The 18,443-nt window shown below is 47.4% G+C and overlaps 1 protein-coding gene across 1 annotated transcript in view; it reads left to right on the top strand.

Moving 5' to 3' along the window:
* Window positions 1-18,443, top strand: part of PGM5 (phosphoglucomutase 5) — a 129,651-nt gene that overhangs the window by 65,660 nt on the left and 45,548 nt on the right. The window contains exon 7 of the mRNA XM_030567509.1: window positions 1,702-1,817. Within this exon, the coding sequence (XP_030423369.1) occupies window positions 1,702-1,817 (116 nt within the window). The remainder of the gene's footprint in view (window positions 1-1,701; window positions 1,818-18,443) is intronic.

Below are 18,443 nucleotides of genomic sequence, written 5' to 3'. Positions count from 1 at the left end.
CTGTCTAACGGATCTTTGTCTCTGCTTCCTGGAGAGGATCCAGGAACTGTGCCAGTGGAAAACTAGCTGAACACCAGGGTCCATCCTCGGGAACAGGGACTGTCACTTTCTATGTTTGTACTGCACCCGCCACAATGGAGTCCCCATCCCAATGGGTATCTTTGAGTGCTACTGTAATATAAATATTTAATAATGAAGACTGTGGTCTGGAGGGCTGAAGAGAGCTCAGGGGACAGGGTGGCCAGAGAGCATGAAAGGCCTGCCAGACTATTGCCTTAGTTTGGGGCTCAAGATTGGAACTCCAAAGCACTGGAAATGGCTGGAGTTCTTTTCTTTCCCTGGCATAAAGGAACTGCAGGAAGCTGACTCTGTGACAGGAATTGCAGGGTGTTTATTCGCTAGCACATAATTGGACTTTGATCAGAGAGAGATGCCTTGTTGATTATTTCTTTGGTATTAGCCCGACAAAGGGATTTTATGCCTAACTTCTTTTATGAAAAAAGAATTGTTCTAGACAAGAGACTCATCTTTTTCTATATGCAGCTAAACCTAGGTGAAGCTGATCATCAAGGCCTTTACACACATGCTTAAATTGACTATCATGAGCAATCCCATTGATTTCAGCACTCCTGACTACAAGCTAAGCACTCATGCCAGTATTTGCAAGTTCAGGTCCTTAATGATCTTCTTCACCTAGATGTGGCTACATTTGAAAAAAGGTGAATCGTCTCATCTTGGACATTGCTTTCTTCTGTGGGATTGGGACCTGAAAGCAGGTGATAATGCACAAGATAAACAGTGTAACTGTGTTTATTATTTTAAATAAAATGAGCAATAACAAGATATAGAGGTTTTTTTTAATGAGATATACAGTTTAAGACACCAGTCCTACAAACACTCAACATGTATATAACTTTACTGATGTGAGTAGGTATTCCTAGGATTAACTGTCGCAAAGACTGGCACCTAACTTTGTATGTTGAGGGTGTTTCTAGAGAGATAATGCCATGTATTTGAGCAAATCACATTGTTTGACTATCTCTCAAAGCCCATTCTTCTTCTTTAAAAAATAGTAGACATAGAAAATCCCAGACCCAAAATGAAAAGAAGCAGACACAGTTAGCAATAAAGACAGAAGCAACATTAAATTCTCATAAATCCTCAGTTGGGTCCCAGGAGGAGAATGTATATTGTATTTTATCTGAGAAAGCTAATAAAGGAATAGTTTGTTTTTTTTTAATTTCTGGCAGCTTGAGTATTTATTTATTCGGTGTGACTTATAAAATAACAAGTGCCCATCCTATGCTCTAGGCTTCTCTCAAAAATGTTCACATAAGATCATACAATAAACTGCTCTGCGCATTCCTATTGTTGTAACTAACCATTGCTCCCTGACAAAAATCAGGGCACTAATAAAGCCCCTCAGACTGTGTTTCCCACAAATACACAAATAAAGACAAGCTTTGCATTGTGTCCAGAGGGTTAACACAACCAAGCCCTGGGTGAAATAAATTCCACTCAAAGGTCCTTTGTGAATGATGCTCTTGCAGTCATTCCCTTTTGAAGGACATCGAAGTCCATTTCTAAATGTGTTTGAGGTACATCACTCCCCTGTAGCAATTGTTGTGAAATCTTACATCCACCTGTAAATGAATTCACAGTCTTAATCATGGTGTTTTACTGTGTCTTTTTTTTTTTTAGGGTGGCAAAGTCACTGAAAGTTCCTGTGTATGAAACACCAACAGGCTGGAGGTTTTTCTCAAATCTGATGGATTCTGGACGATGCTCACTTTGTGGAGAAGAAAGCTTTGGCACCGGTAAGAAATCCAGCAACAATGTTTTCTGTAGAGCCTTTACTCCACTTATTCTCTTGTGGGATATTGGGCACAAACCTTTTCATTCAGTGGTAGGAAGACTCAGCAAATTACTTCCCTGGCATGATTGACAAGTGGACTCTCAAAAGTTCAAATTTGGTTAGGTGACTTTTAAGATCTGAGTGCCACATAACCTGTGTTATGAAATATAAGAGTTTCAGTAGCAAAAACAGTAGGCCAAACTTGTTCTGAGGGGATGGGTAAGCTGCCTGCCATTCCATCCTAGAACAGCACAGGACCCAGAAAAATTTCTCCTGGTCCTACTGCAAAAACAATTTTTTCTTCACTGGCTGCGCCAGCAATTTGATGGATTTTATGCATATGTATATGGTCGTCATGTGTATTAATTATGAGTATCTGTGTATTAAACTGAACCTATTGCTGGTGTCTCTGTTTAGGACATCGTCTGGTTTTCCAATAGTTCTAGCGACAGAAAGAACTCTGTAATAAAACTACTTTAATGTCATCCAGTCAGTAGCCATATTTGCCCAAAGAAATTGTCCCTCTTCTGCCTCATTAGTTAATGAAGCCAGTCAGTGGCATACAGAATGCAAAGCAAATATGAATAGCCCATCAGAAACATAGGATTGCTAGCTCCAGCACATTCTGCAAACATGTGAAACATCTATCTATGCAATCTGTAAGTTTTGTATTTAAAAGTATGGGGTGGGGGCGGTATGGAAATAACTGAATAAACTCCACTGTGTGTTTTGTCTCCTTCTTATTCCTAAATGTATCGAGTGCATCTCACTGCAGTTCTTCTTAAAAAAAAATAATCTTGACTCTGGATAATGGTTTTAGCATAGAAGTACATCTGAATAGTTGGACTGTATTTTTTTTGTAATTATTTTGTATTTTGGTAAGAATTCTAGGAAGTTCTTTGATGCTTGGAATGATTTCTCTGTTATAGATTTTCATAGAAAAGCAAACACCAGACATTCATGTGGCTATTTTTCAAAGGGCAGTCTACACAGTCCTTGGACCTTAGAGGACTCAGAAAAGAGGGGGCATTTTAAAGGAGACTGGGAAATTTATTTCCTTTCAGAATATGCTCTCATTTGTCTCTGCCCAAGTTCTCTGGATGTTGAGGCTTCAGCTGGGTGGCCAGACCCTGAGATTTTTAAACCATCTGCCTATCTAATGTTGTACCATTCCTCTAGTGCTCCTCCCCCTGTTTCTAAATGTCATAGGTTCTCTCTTCCATTCAAGGTCAGTCACATTTCTGCAGCCTTCCCAGGGGACCTTTGTGCCCCCCTGGCCACTGATCCAGCAAAGTAACCTCAGAAGCACCTGAATTGATAGGAAAGCCCCATGCATAAGTGGTGGAAGGTTGGCTTGCTTCTGGTTGGAATTTTCAAAGGAGCCTAAGAAAGTCAGGCACTCAACTGCCATTGACTTTCAGTGGATTTGGGCACCCAACTGCCTTAGTCCTCTTTGAAAATACCAGCCTATGTGACCAACAGGCGTAGAGTTTTCCCTACCACATACAAGTCGATCTGTGGAGTTAGTATAATAGTGGTTCCACACAAGTCTGAGCCCTTACTGACTTCCAGTAACTTATACGCTTACTTAAGTTGAAAGATATTTGAACAAATTATAGTGATAACCCCCCGCTTCAGCCGTTAGGATAGGTTTTGGAACAAATTGATAAACTAAACAGTAATAAGTCACCAAACCAGATGGGAGGAAGGAACTCAAATGTGAAATTGCAGAACTAACTATAGTTTTTAACCATCATTTAAACCTGCTTCTGTACCAAATGACTAGAGGATAGCTAATGTTACACCAATTTTTTAAAAAGGCTTCAGAGGTGAGCGCTGCAATTATAGGCTGGTAAGTCTGATTCGGTACCAGGCAAACTGGTTGAAACTATAGTAAAGAACAAAATTGTCAGATACATAGGTCAACATAATTTGTTGAGGAAGAATGAGTATGGTTTTTGTAAAGGGAAATCATTCCTCACTAATCTTCTAGAATTCTTTGAGGGGGTCAATAAGCATGTGGGCAAGGGGGATCCAGTGGATATAGTGTACTTAGATTTTCAGAAAGCCTTTGACAAGGTCCCTGACCAAAGGCTCTGGAGCAAAGTAAACTGTCATGGGATAAGAGGGAAGGTTCTCTCATGGATTATTAACTGGTTAAAAGATAGGAAACAAAGGGTAGGAATAAATGATCAGTTTTCAGAATGGAGAGAGGTAAATAGTGGTTTCCCCCAGGGGTCGGTACTGGGACCAGTCCTATTCAACATATTCATAAAATGATCTGGGAAAAGAGGTAAACAGGTGACAAAATTTGCAGATGATGCAAAACTACTCAAGATAGTTAAGTCCCAGGCAGACTGCAAAGAGCTACAAAAGGATCTCTCAAAACTGGGTGACTGGGCAACAAAATTGCAGATGAAATTCATTGTTGATAAATGCAAAGTAATGCACATTGGGAAAAATAATCCCAATTATACATATAAAATGATGGGGTCTAAATTAGCTGTTACCACAGGTGCCAACTCCATGGGTGCTCTGTGGGTGCTCCAGGAAAAATTAGCGAGTGCTCCACACCCACCAGCAGCCAAGTTCCCTACCTCCCGCACCTCCTCCCCCCCCCGAGCACGCCACGTCTCTGCTCCTCCCCCTCCCCCTCCCCCTCATCGCTGTGTAACAGCTGTTTGGCAGCACTTAAGTCTTGCCAGGAGAGAGGGGGAGGAGCAGGGACACTGCACACTCAGGGAAGGAGGTAGAGAAGAGGTGAGGCAGGGGCGGCAATTTGTGGGAAGTGGGTGGAATGGGGGCAGAGTGAGGGCAATGCAGGGACGGGGCCAGGGGTGGGGAGGGGTTGAGCACCCACCAGGCAGAGGGGAAGTCAGAGCCTATGGCCGTTACCACTCAAGAAAGAGATCTTGGAGTCATTGCAGATAGTTCTCTGAAAACATCCACTCAATGTGCAACAGCAGTCAAAAAGGTGAACTGAATGTTGGGAATCATTAAGGAAGTGATAGATAATAAGACAGAAAATATCATATTGCTTCTATATAAATCTATGGTACACCCACGTCTTGAATACTGCATGCAGGTGTGGTCGGCCCATCTCAAAAAAGATATATTGGAATTGGAAAAGATTGAGAAGAGGGCAACAAAAATGATTAGGGATATGAAACAGCTTCCGTATGAGGAGAGATTGATAAGACTGGGACTTTTAAGCTTGGAAAAGATACTACTAAGGGAGGAAATGATAGAGATCTATAAAATCGTGACTGGTATAGAGAAAGTAAATAAGGAAGTGTTATTTATTCCTTCTCATAACACAAGAACTAGGGGTCACCAAGTTAAATTAGTAGGCAGCAGGTTTAAAACAAACAAACGGAAGTATTGTTTCACACAACACACAGTCAACCTGTGGAACTCCTTGCCAGAGGATGTTGTGAAGGCCAAGAGTATAGCAAAAAACAACTAGATAAGTTCATGGAGGATAGGTCCATCCATAGGCTATTTGGGCATAATAGCATCTGAAGAAGTAAGGGATTTTACGCATTAAAGCTTATGCCCAAATAAATCTGTTAGTCTTTAAGATGCCACCGGACTCCTTGTTTTTTTGTGGATACCAACTATCACAGCTGCCTCCTGATACTTGACACCGTAGGCTATTAGTCAGGATGGACAGGTGTCCATAGCCTCTGTTTGCCAGAAGCTGGGAATGGGCGACAGGGGATGAGTCGCTTGATGATTACCTGTTCTGTTCTCTCTGGGGCACCTGATGTTGGCCACTGTTGGAAGACAGGGTACTGGGCTAGAGGGACTTTTGATCTGACCCAGTATGGCTGTTCTTATGTTCAACCTCCCTCCCACATGGCAATGAACCATGCCAGTGTGGTTCCTGACTCATTCATGAGTGGTAAGTACTACAGCCAGCAGAAACTGTTACTTTCAATTGCACACAGAAAGGGGAAGGATTTTGGTCACTTGCCAATTTAAAGGAACAGTGCCAGGAAAAATACATGATTATGCTGTAAAAAAATAAAAGCCAACAACAGTATTTCCATACTACATAGCATGTAAATATGCATAACTTATCCTTGGAGACTGGGTTTTGCTAAGGATAGTGCTGGCCAATGAGTGTCCTGAGCACAGGTGGTCTGTAACCCTGCAGGTCATTAGGAAGTTCTGAGGGATACAGAAGCAACATAGTGTGGAATGTCAGCCCTTTCAAAGGACTCAAGTGCATGTATTCCAAGGGCTATGCCAGGGGTGGGCAAACTATGTCCTGTGGGCCGGATTTGGGCCACTGGCTATTTTAATCTGGCCCCTGAGCTCCCGCTGGGGAGCAGGGTCTGGGGCTTGCCCGCCTCCGGTGCTCCATCCGGGGAGCAGGGTTGGGGGCCGCTCCACACGGCTCCCAGAAGCCGTGGCATGGCCCCACTCAGGCTCCTATGCTCTCCAGTGGCCCCTTCCAGTGCTCCAATGGGAGCTGCGGAGCAGTGCCTGTGGCCGGGGCAGTGTGCAGAGACGCCTGGCCATGCGTCCACATAGGAACCTCAGAAAGGACATGCCTCTGCTTCTGGGAGCTGCTTGAGGTAAGCACCACCCAGAGCCTGAATCCCTGAGCCTCCCCCTGCGCTCCTAACCCCCTCTCCAGCTCCGATCCCTCTCCTGCCCTCCAAACCTCTCAATCCCAGCCCAGAGCACCCTCCTACACCCCAAACCTTTCATTCCCAGCTCCAGCCCAGAGCCCGCACCCCCACCGGAGACTGCACCCCTTCCCACACCTCAACCCCTTTCCCCAGCCCTGATCCCCCCTCCCACCCTCTGAACCCCTCGGTCTCAGGCCAAAGCAGCCTCCTACACCCCAAACTCCTCATACCCAGCCCCACCCTAGAGCCTGCATCCCGAGCTGGAGCCCATATCCCACCCACCTGTCCCAGTCCGAAGCCCCCTCTCACACTCTGAACTCCTTATTTCTGGCCCCACCTTAGAGTTCTTACTCCTCGTTTCCGGCCCCACCTCAGAGCCCTTATCCCCAACCAGAGCCCTCACCCCCTTCCGCACCCCAATCCCAATTTTGTGAGCATTCATGGCCCGCCTTACTATTTTTATTCCCAGATCTGGCCCTAGGGCCAAAAAGTTTGCCCACCCCTGGGCTATGCTGACTCTGATTGGAATATAGAGGGCATCATGTCTCTGGTTTGGGCCCTCTAAGTTCCCTTTTACCCAGACTCATGGGTGCTAGGGATGATCCTGCCCCACTGTGCGACTGTGTCTCAGTGAGGGAAAAGAAGCTCCTTTGATGGTCACATACCATCAAAGACACAAAGCTTGTCTTCTCTTCTGAACCTCTGTCTTCCTTCCTTCCTTGTCTTTGGCCTCCTTTCCTGGACTTGCTTCATTATGTAGAGCAGGGGCGGGCATACTTTTTGGCCCGAGGGCCACATTGGGTTTCTGAAATTGTATGGAGGGCCGGTTAGGGGAGGCTGTGCTTCTTGCTCCCTGATGCCCCCCAGCCCCAGGACTCCTGCCCCATCCAACCCACCCTGTTCCCTGACATCCCCCCCCCCGACTCCTGCCCCATCCACTCCTCCCTGTCCCCTGACCGCCCCCGGACCCCTCACCCCAGACTGCCCCCCCGCTGCCCCATCCAACCCCTCCTCTGATTCCTAACTGCCCCCTGGGACCACTGCCCCATGCAACCACCCTTTCTCCCTGACCACCCCCAGAACCCTTGCTCCTGACTGCCGTCCCACTGCCCCATCCAACCCCCCTCTCCTTCCTGACTGCCCCCCCTGGGACCCCTGCCCCCATTCAACCCCCTGTTCCCTGCCTTCTGACTGCCCCGACCCCTATCCACACCCTCTCCCCCTGACCACCACCCTGAACTCCCCTGCCCTCTATCCAACCCCTCTCTCTCCCTTCCAGCTCCCTGCCCCTTTACCGCACTGCTGGGAGCACCAGTGACTGGCAGCACTACAGCCGCGCCGCCCAGCTGGAGCCAGCCATGCCACCGTGCAGCACAGAGACTGGGTCAGGCCGAGGCTCTGCAGCTGTGCTGCCTGGCAAGAGCTCACAGCCCCACTGCCCAGAGCATTGTGCCGGCGATGGGGTGAGCTGAGGCTGCGAGGGAGGGGAGACAGCAGAGGAGGTGCTGGAGGCGAGCCTCCTGGGCCAGGAGCTCAGGGGCTGCGGACCGTAGTTTGCCCACCTCTGATGTAGAGCCTCAATGTGGTCAGAGGCTGTACTGCAGCCTTTCCCCAGGTATGTCTCTGATTTCTCAAACCCCTACTGGCTCCCCTTTACCTCACACCAGTATGTGTGCCCCCAGCTCTTTCCATATCCTTCCCTAATCCCAACTCTCCCTCTTCCCAGTACTAATCCTGTAAACCCTTGATAAATCCTCTCTGTTTCTCACGTGTAGTTGCAGGTGCCATCTGTGTTAAGAGTGCACAAACTGCCTTGAGCAGTCTGTGGGATGGATGCTGCCTGAGTTCCATGCTGGCCTACTAACTGTGCAGCAGTCCCTGAGCACTGCCAAAAATGTACTCCAGTCCTGAGCCACCACCTCAGGGTGCTCAAGCCATTGGGAGCTCAGGCAACCTGAGTGCAGTAAAATACTAGCTTTGAAAAGTTTCCACTTGAACTGCTAGATTGCACCCAAATGGCGCTTTGCATCAACCAAGTTATGAAATGTTACATCTGCATCTCTCTGCTTCAGTTTCTCCATCTGCCAATTGATTTTAATAAGTCTCCTGTCAGTTCAGATAGATAAAACTTGTTTGTAAAACACTTTGAAATCTTCAAATGAACAGTGCTTTATAAATACAAAGTGTTTTATTAATAAGTATGTGTATTATTACTGTGAGCCTTTTCTCTTTTATGTAGTGTCCTAGACTGCATTGCCCTTCACCTATTTCTGCTTGCACTGGGAATTTGAGTCTGTGTTAAGACTTTCTCCTTAATGATCTCACTGTAGAGATAGGAAACTTGGCAGTTCTTTAGTTTTCAGAATTTCATATTTAAAGAAATTTACCATCCAGTTGGCCAACACAATGATCTTGCTACTCTGTAAAAGCAAGAGGGATTTTACAGGCCTGCATCTAAATTATCACGTTTATTGTCATACTAACCTGACAGCACTTAAAAGAGAATGGTTCTATGTCCCAGTAATACAACCCAGCTGTAGTTCCCAAATAATGCAATCCCCTGGTGTTATAACAAAAAGAGATTTCGCAGTGACCAGTAAATAAAAGCAAATTTTCTGCTATAAAAGGACAAGAGATTTTGAAAACATCCCATAGAGCTGTGTTTCCCAGACTTGTTTTCTGGCAGCTAATCTTGGAATTGAACCAATGCATTAAAAATTTCTTCCATTTTTGTAGTAGTGTGGGGAGTTTGTCAGATGAAGTTAGTAATTTGCTGGTATTATGAGTAATACCCAAGACACTGTTCAAAGAAAGGCGTCAGCAGGAACAGTTCTTATCTAAATTTCATCAGCAAACTATTAATCAGAATTAGGAAATCTATGTACTTGATTTATCTTGCTTATATCCACCTTGGCAAATGCTGCATCTCATTTTCATGCGTTTTCATACGTCAGCTCTAAACTTCCATACGTCAGCAACACCAGAGGCTTTCTGCCACAAGCTTAACAGAAAGAAAAGCTAAGAGAGGTGGAGTAGATGTTCTATTGCTATAAAAAAGACCTAGTGTGTATGCAGATCTCAGTGTAAAACCACGGTAATTTCATTAGCTTAAATGGTGTAACAGAGATAAGAATGTGTCCCCAAAAATCATTCCTTAAAATGTCAGCATGCTGCAGACCACTAGAAGAGGTAGAATTTGTAAGATACAAGGGAAGTGCAAACAAAATAATTTTCCATTAAGGCTAAACATTTTTTTTCAGTTTAATGTTGGTTTTAAAAATTGCATTTGGAGAAATAATGTCCCTGATAGCATTGACTAGTGTAATTTGGGACAAAACAAGAAGATATTTATTTTCATGCATATTATTATTGTTTATTAAAATAGTGCTTTGTACTCTTACTCAGTATTGAGGCCCTATTGTGGTAGGCAATGTACAAATGCATAGTAAGAGACCCAGTCTCTGCCCCAGACAGCTTACAATACCAGGTCTATTAGAACAGGACAATTTTTGCACCCATTGACACACTTTGCAAGCTCATTCTGTATGTGGGATTATACTTCAGTACAAAACTGCGTGGTATTTGGACTATTTAAATTGAGTAGTAGTTATTGCTTTAATTAAGCATGTCAAAGGTTAGTTAAGTATAAGAGAATAGACAGACAAAAATGTGTTATCTCTGCTATTAAGCTGCCCTTCCTGCCTTTAAGCCAATCTCTTCATTGAAGCACAGGCCAGAATTCACTAGTGTTTCAGGGTTTTTCAAGGAAAGAATTATACAAAATTAAACCTAGAGGCATAGTACATTGAACTCAGCAAGATGGAAGCAGCAGTACTGGTGTTACAGCCCTTGAAATATATGCTGTTGTTGTGTATCTTTAATTTGATTAGGTTATAAAAGTAGTACAGATCTCATATTCCTCCTTACCCATATGTTGATATATGGCTACTGGACAACTGATTAGCATGATGTAGAATGTGTGAACTGAAGGGTTAGCCATGTGTGCTAGGTATGGCACTCTGTCCTCTCAGTGGTGAGTGGGCCACCTAGCGATGGGGAGTGTGCTACAACCCTGGATAAGAGGGGTTGGTCTATTAGCTCAGGCAGTACAGGCTCATGTATTAAGATCTAGCAGTCCCAGCTTTGATTGGTGCCAACAATCCACCCAGGGACATTGGTGTTACAGAAGTAAAGATACCATTAGTCAAACTGAGGAGGGAAATGGCAACTGCATGTTTTTCAACTAGATCAATAGGAATAATTAAGAGGCATAAGGCTAAGAAAATCAGAGGGTATAGTAAGTTAAGTACACATTCACCTAGCAGAAGTAATGGTTTTAAAGCTGCCAAAAGGAATAAGGGCAATGGATAAAACAAACATGCACGGAAATAATAAGCCAACCTGTGGCTGACAGAAATGCTGAGGAAGGGAAAGCAGTGTTAAAAGATGAGAGAGAATGACCAACAGGCTTTGAGAGATGCCAGTGATCTAGTAGGGTTTGTTTTTATTACAAAAGAAAATGACTCCTGCTGTACTCACAGAGTTATTGTTGTACTCAGAACAGGCTTGCATTTTTACTGGTAACTTTGGATTCTGGAGAATCTGCATTGCTTTCAGTTTTTCCATCCACACTTCTGCCACTTCTTTTCTTTCCTCCGTTCCCTTTTTCTGTAGTGGCACCATACTGTTTGTCCTCCTGAAGGACATGCAAAGGTCACAGAACATGCCAAAGCTGCTGCGTGCATCAGAAGAATGATACATGTACACGCTCACCCCTCTTCATGGAAATTTATGAGCTCTGGCCGTGCCAACATAAGGCTTGGAACATACAGAGGCCATTCCAAAAATTCCTCTGCCCATGTTTCACTGGACCATTTTGGTTCAATAAAATGCACATGAATTATTCGGTAAATCAAAACGCAATTAATCTTTGGTATCTAGTTCAGTTTTCATACAGATAGGATAATGTACAAGGCATTTTGCTGAATGAATAAGTACACATTTTATGATATGTGTCTAACAAATCAAGCTGTGTAGAAGGTTATGTAACTAAGGAATGTGTGATTTGTCACGTCAGATCAGATCATTGTTGCATTTAGTTGTATACCCTGCCTCTGTTTGTTGCTAATATCGTATAAGTGTTTGTACAGCCCCCCGCCCCAGTTGTAATATCTGAAAGCCTAATACTTGATGTTTCAGTGCCAGGGCCCAGCAGTCCTGTCTAGCCCATAATAGCATACATGGAGTGGAAGGTGATGCTCCTTTCTGTTCTTTTGGTGAATAGCTTATTCCTAGGGCCCTACCAAATTCATGGCCATGAAAAATGCATCACGGACTTTGAAATCTGGCCTTCCCCAGTGAAATCTGATCTCATGGGGCAGAACAGCATTTTTCAGATCGGGAGTCGCGACCACAGGTGCCAACTTTCCAATGTGCCAGGGAGAGCTGTCCCCTGGCTCTGCCCCAGACCTCGCTGCCACTCCACCCCTTCCTCCAAGGCCCTGCCCCTGCCCTGCCTCTTCCCACCCCTGCTCCGCCTCCGCCTCTTCCTGCCCCATTCCGCCCCCTCCCCGCAGCATGCTGTGCCCTTGCTCCTGCCTCTCCATCCCAAAGCCTCCTGCATGCTATGAAACAGCTGATTGTGGCAGGTTGGAGGCGCAGAGAGGGAAGGGGAGGTGCTGATCAGCAAAGCTGCCAGCAGATGTCAAACACTGAGGGGCAGGGGCGAGCTGATGGCAAGTCTGCCAGTGGTGCTCAGCACCCATCATACTTTCCCCATGATGCTCCAGCTCCAGAACACAGTCGGTGCCTATGGTTCTGACCCAAAGGGGAGTTTTGGGATGGTCACAAGGTTATTTTAGGGGATTCATGGTATTGCCACCCTTACTTCAGTGCTGCCTTCAGAGCTGGCAGCCAGAGAGCAGTAGCTGTCAGCTGCCTGGTCAAAAAGGGACCTTGGTGGCTCCGGTCATCACTGCCAACCAGGCCATTAAAAGTCTGGCTGGAGGAGCTGTGGGGTCTCGGGGCTAAGGCAGGCTCCTTGCTGACTGCCTAGCTCTGTGTGGCTCCTGGAAGCAGCCGCCAGATCTTGCAGCCCCTAGACACGTGGGTGGCCAGGGAGGCTCTGAGCACTGTCCCTGCCCCGAGTGCCGGCTCCGCAGCTCCCATTGGCCAGGAACCGCGACCAATCGGAGCTGCAGGGGCATAGCCTGGGGCCATGAGGGCAGTATGCGGAGCCTCCCCGGTTGCTCAGGTGCCTAGAGGGTGCAGGGACCTTGTGGCTGCTTCCTGGGAGCCTTGGTAAGCGCCGTCAAGCACCCTCCCCCACACCCCAACCCCCTCACCCAGTCCTGAGCCTCCTCCTGCACCCCTGCCCCAGCCTGGAGTCCCCTCCTGCATGAAGCTCCCTCCCAGAGCCCCCGCACACCCCCGCTCCAGCCCTGAGCCCACTCCTGCACCTCAAACCCCTCGTCCCGGCCCCACCCCAGAGCCCACACCCCCAACTGGAGCCTGCACCCTCTTCCTGCACTCCAAAACCCTTGGCCCAAGCCTGGAGCCCCTCCAAACCCCTCATCTCCAGCCCCACCCTCGAGCCTGCACCCCCAGCTGGAGTCCTCACTCCTCCCACATCCCAACGCCCTGTCCCAGCCCGGAGGCCTTTCCCACACCCTTAGCTGCTCATTTCTGGCCCTACCCGGAGCCTGTACTCCCAGCCCAGAGCCCATACTCTCCCACACCCCAACCCCCAGCCCAGCCCGGAGCCCTTTCCCACACCCCAAGCCCCTCATCCTTGGCTCCATCCCAGAGCCTGCATCCCCTGCCCAAGTCTGGTGAAAGTGAGTGAAGGCACGGGAGAGCGAGTGACAGAGGGAGCAGGGATGGAACGAGCAGAGGAAGGACCTCAGAGAAGGGTCAGGGTAGGGGCGGGGCAGAAGAGTTCAGTTTTATACTATTAGAAAGTTGGCCACCCTACATGCCACCCTTACTTATGTGTGGCTTCCTTCAGAGCTGGGCAGCCAGACAGTGGCGGCTGCTGAATGAGGGGCCAGCTCTGAAGGCAGCAGCACAGAAGTAAGGGTGGCAATACCATACCATGTCATCCTTACTTATGCGCTGCTGCTGGCGGCAGCTCTGCCTTCAGAGCTGGGCTTCCGGCCTGCAGCTGCCATTCTACAATCCTCCTCCCGCCCTCACACACAGTTCCTTTTTTCGTCGGACCCCTACAATTACAACACTGTGAAATTCTGGATTTAAAGAGCTGAAATCATGAAATTGATGATTTTTAAGATCTTATGGCCGTGAAATTGACCAAAATGGACCATGAATTTGGTAAGTCCCTACTTATTTGATGTGAAATGTGAAATTACAGGGCTACAAGTGCTCATAAAATTATTCTGCCATATTTATTCTTCTTATTCAATATTTGTATTATACAATCAGAAAGATAAGGCTGCAAGGGACTTTGAGAAGTCATCAAGTCCAGCCCTCCTGCGCTGAGGCAGGCCCGCATACACCTACATAATATTATGGGAGCACCGAGGGATTCTAACCAAGGGACACAATTGTGTTGTAGTAGCAGCACCTCGAGGCCCCATCCAAGATTGGACCCCCATTGTGCGGAGTGCTCTAGTAAAAGACACTCCCAGCCCCAAAAGTTCATGTACTACATGGAGAACACAGTCAAGGGGGAGGAGAAAGTAAGTATTTTTACCATTGTGCTGGACATGGTGCAAACACATTCCCTGCCTGAGCTTTTAAACTCAGTTCCGTTATCTGACTCTCTGGCCTCCTATGTCAGTGAGCTTCACATGCTTGACCATAATCTGTAAGAGAGTGTGTGTTTGTTTTTTGTATCTTCTAGAAACATGAACTTTTGCTTTTATTGGCTTTTTTCATGATTTCATTTATGCAACCTAGATATTACGTGAATGTAGTTATCTGTATTTAATTTCCATGTTTCTGTTTAACTTTGTTAACATTTAAGTGGCTGCAGTTAGAATCTGAAATTCACACCTCACTGAGTTGAATGGGACAGGAGAGGTGTAAGTGGCCACCTCTTGTAACTGTTTTCATGTGCACAGTGCTATGTTGACAGGAGAACTTCTCCCACCAGCGTAGCTTCTGCCACTCAGAGAGGTACTTTTATTATTCTGATGGGAGAGCGTCTTCACCAGACACGCTCCTGCAGCGCAGCTGTATCAGTGCAGCAGTGCAGATGTATTGGTACAGCTGCCTCTCTGAAGCACTGTATGTATAGACATGGCCTTAGCAGCAGCAGCAGTGCATCAATTTATATTGTGACAACTATATACCTTCATAATGTAGAAAAAAGACAGAAATCTTATTAAATGGAAGCACAGGATTTTACAGGATATAGCAGAAAGCAACAAAATTGCAAACTGATCTTGATATTGCAGGATTTATGTTGTTTGTTTTTTTTCACGCAGGGAATTTTATCCTCTCTGTTTGGCTTTTGGGCTAGAGGCTTTTGCTGAATGTTTTTCAGTGACATGGAATGTCCCTCAAGCAGATTGTCCAATCAGCTGCCCTTATGGCCATCTAATCAGGATAGGCAGGTAGACTATGCAGTGATTTCATAAAGGAGGCAGAACTTCTTGTGGACGGTGCCTACTCTGAGCAAGCCTAGCCTCTGTGCCATTAAATGTCTCAGCTGATGCAGTGCTAGTGTAGACAGCAAGTGGTGACATAACAGTTGCTATGCTGCAGTTAGTCCCAGGGCCGCCCGGGGGGGGGGGCAGGTGGAACAATTTGCCCCGGGCTCTGCAGGGGCCCCCACGAGAATGTTGGAGGCCCCCTCCACCTCTGCCTTCCCCCATCCCTGGCGCCGCAGTACACCATGTCCAGGAACAGCCCTGGCCAGAGCTAAAGCAGCGTGGCTCGGTCGGGGCCTGAGTTCCTCCCACTCGGAGCCATGTGGTAAGGGGGCGATGCTCGGGCCGGGCAGCAGGAGCTCAGGTCACATGGAGCTACACCACTGCAGCGCTGTCCAGGGCTGCACCTGGATGCAGCGCGCTGAGGCTCCGGGAGAGCGGGTAAGCGGCATGGTAAGGGAGGGAGTTGGATAAGGGGCAGGGAGTCCCGGGGACAGTTGGGGCAGAGGTTCTAGGGGGGGGGTTGGTCGGGATGGGGGGTTGGATTGTGGGTGTTCCGGGGGTCTGTCAGGACTCAGCGGGAGGGGTGTATGTGGATGGGGTCAGGACGGTCAGGGGACAGTGAGCGGGGAGGAGGGGGTGTGGGGTCACAGGGGGGTGGTTGGGGGGGTCTTGGGAGGGCGGTCAGAGGACAAGAAGCAGGATGGGTCAGGGATTCTGAGGGGGGCAGTCAGGGGGCAGGAAGTGGGTGCGGGTCAGATAGGGAGCAGGGCCAGGCTGTTCGAGGAGGCACAACCTTCCCTGCCCTAAATGTCATTCAGCAGTTTGAGGCTTGCAGACAGCTATTTAACACAAAGAGCCAATCTGTTATCTTTTCCCTTAGGGCTACCATCCGTTTCACTTCTCAAATGCCAAATTATAGTCTACATTTAATTTCAGTGCCATAGGGAGATTCATATCAGGGGAGGGTAGTTTCATTTAAAATTATCCACTTTAGATTAACAGTGATAGAGCCAAGAGAGCCATGGGGGAAGGATCACATGAGAAGAGCAATATCCTACACTACCTACCTCCTTCCCAACCCTACCAAGGGAGATCCCCCTCCCCTGCATTCCCCGAGGCTCCAGAGGGGTTAATTCAGTGATTCTCAAACTTTTGTACCGGTGACCCCTTTCACACAGCAAACTTCTGAGTGTGACACCCCCTCCCCTTATAAATTAAAAACACTTCTTTATATACTTATAAATGCTGGAGGCAAAGCAGGATTCGAGGTGGAGGCTGACTGCTCACGACCCCCAGCAATAACCTCATGACCCCTGAGGGGTCCCGACCACCAGTTTGAGGCCCCCTGGGTTAATTTAATTTTAGTACCCCATGTCCGTTCAAATGCATGTGCTATTTTGAGCATTTCAGTTTTCACAACATAGGCTCATCCCAGATTCTGGAACAAGCTCAAACGCTCAGTTCGTGGAGTATGTACATAAGCTGTACTAAAGACAAACCCACAGTAAGTGAGTGACTAAGTGGGTATTCATCCACGAAAGCTTATGCTCCAATACGTCTGTTAGTCTCTAAGGTGCCACAGGACTCTTTGTTGCTTTTTACAGATCCAGACCAGCATGGCTGCACCTCTGAGGGTATGTCTACACTACGAGATTATTCCAATTTTACAGAAACCGTTTTTTAAAACAGATTGTATAAAGTCGAATGCATGCAGCGACGCTAAGCACATTAATTTGACGGTGCACGTCCATGTACCAAGGCTAATGTCGATTTCCGGAGCATTGCACTGTGGGTAGCTATCCCATAGTTCCTGCAGTCTCCCCCGCCCATTGGAATTCTGGGTTGAGATCCCAGTGCCTGATGGGGCAAAAAACATTGTTGCGGGTGGTTCTGGGTACAGCCTCTCCCTTCCCTTCGTGCAAGTAGCAGACAACCATTTTGCACCTTTTTCCCTGGGTGAACTGTGCAAACGCCATAGCACGGCAAGCATGGACCCTGCTCAGCTCAGGACAGCAATCATGGATGTTGTAAACACCTCGCGCATTCTCGTGCAGTCTGTGCTGAACCAGGACCTGCAAAACCAGTCCAGGAGGAGGCAGCTACGGCAGCGCGGCGACGAGAGTGATGAGGACATGGACACAGAATTCTCCCTAACCGTGGGCCCCTGCGCTTTGGAGATCCTGCTGGTAATGGGGCAGGTTCTAGCCATTGAATGCCGATTTTGGGCCCGGGAAAAATGCACAGACTGGTGGGACCACATAGTGTTGCAGGTGTGGGACAATTCCCGGTGGCTGTGAAACTTTCGCATGCGTAAGGGCACTTTCATGGAATTTTGTGACTTGCTTTCCCCTGCCCTGAAATGCCAGAATACTAAGATGAGAGCAGCCCTCACAGGTGAGAAGCGAGTGGCGATAGCCCTCTGGAAGCTTGCAGTGCCAGACAGCTACCGGTCAGTCGTGAATCAATTTGGAGTCTGAAAATCTACTGTGGGGGCTGCTGTGATGCAAGTAGCCAAAGCAATCATTAAGCTGCTGCTACGAAAGGTTGTGACTTTGGGAAACGTGTAGGTCATAGTGGATGACTTTGCTGCAATGGGATTCCCTAACTGTGGTGGGGCGATGGATGGAACCCATATCCCTATCTTGGCACTGGAGCACGAGGGCACCCAGTACATAAATCGAAAGGGGTATTTTTCCATGGTGCTGCAAGCACTGGTGGATCACAAGGGATGTTTCACCAACATCCACGTGGGATGGCCAGGAAGGGTTCATGATGCTCGCGTCTTCAGGAACACTACTCTAATTAAATGGCTGCAGCAAGGGAATTATTTCCCAGACCAGAAATTAACAGTTGAGGATGTTGAAATGCCTGTAGTTATCCTGGGGACCCAGCCTACTCTTTGATGCCATGGCTCATGAAGCTATACACAGGCAGCCTGGACAGTAGTCAGGAGTTGTTCAACTACAGGCTGAGCAAGTGCAGAATGGTGGTAGAATGTGCATTTGGCCATTTAAAGGCACGCTGGTGCACATTACTGACTCGCTCAGACCTCAGCCAAACCAATGTCCCCATTGTTATTGCTGCTCGCTGTGTGCTCCACAATCTCTGTGAGAGTAAGGGGGAGACCTTTATGGTGGGGTGGGAGGCTGAGGCAAATCACCTGGCCGCTGAGTACGCACAGCCAGACACCAGGGCGATTAGAAGAGCACACCAGGAAGCGGTGTGCATCAGAGAAGCTTTGAAAACCAGTTTAATCACAGGCCAGGATACGGTGTGACTGCTGTGTTTGTTTCTCCTTGATGAAACCCCCCTCTCCCTTGATTGACTCATTCC

Source organism: Gopherus evgoodei, chromosome 6 (genome assembly GCF_007399415.2).
Source record: "Gopherus evgoodei ecotype Sinaloan lineage chromosome 6, rGopEvg1_v1.p, whole genome shotgun sequence".
Classification (NCBI taxonomy): domain Eukaryota; kingdom Metazoa; phylum Chordata; order Testudines; family Testudinidae; genus Gopherus; species Gopherus evgoodei.
Note: the sequence above shows the minus strand (reverse complement) of the source record. Positions and strands in the feature narration are given on the sequence as shown.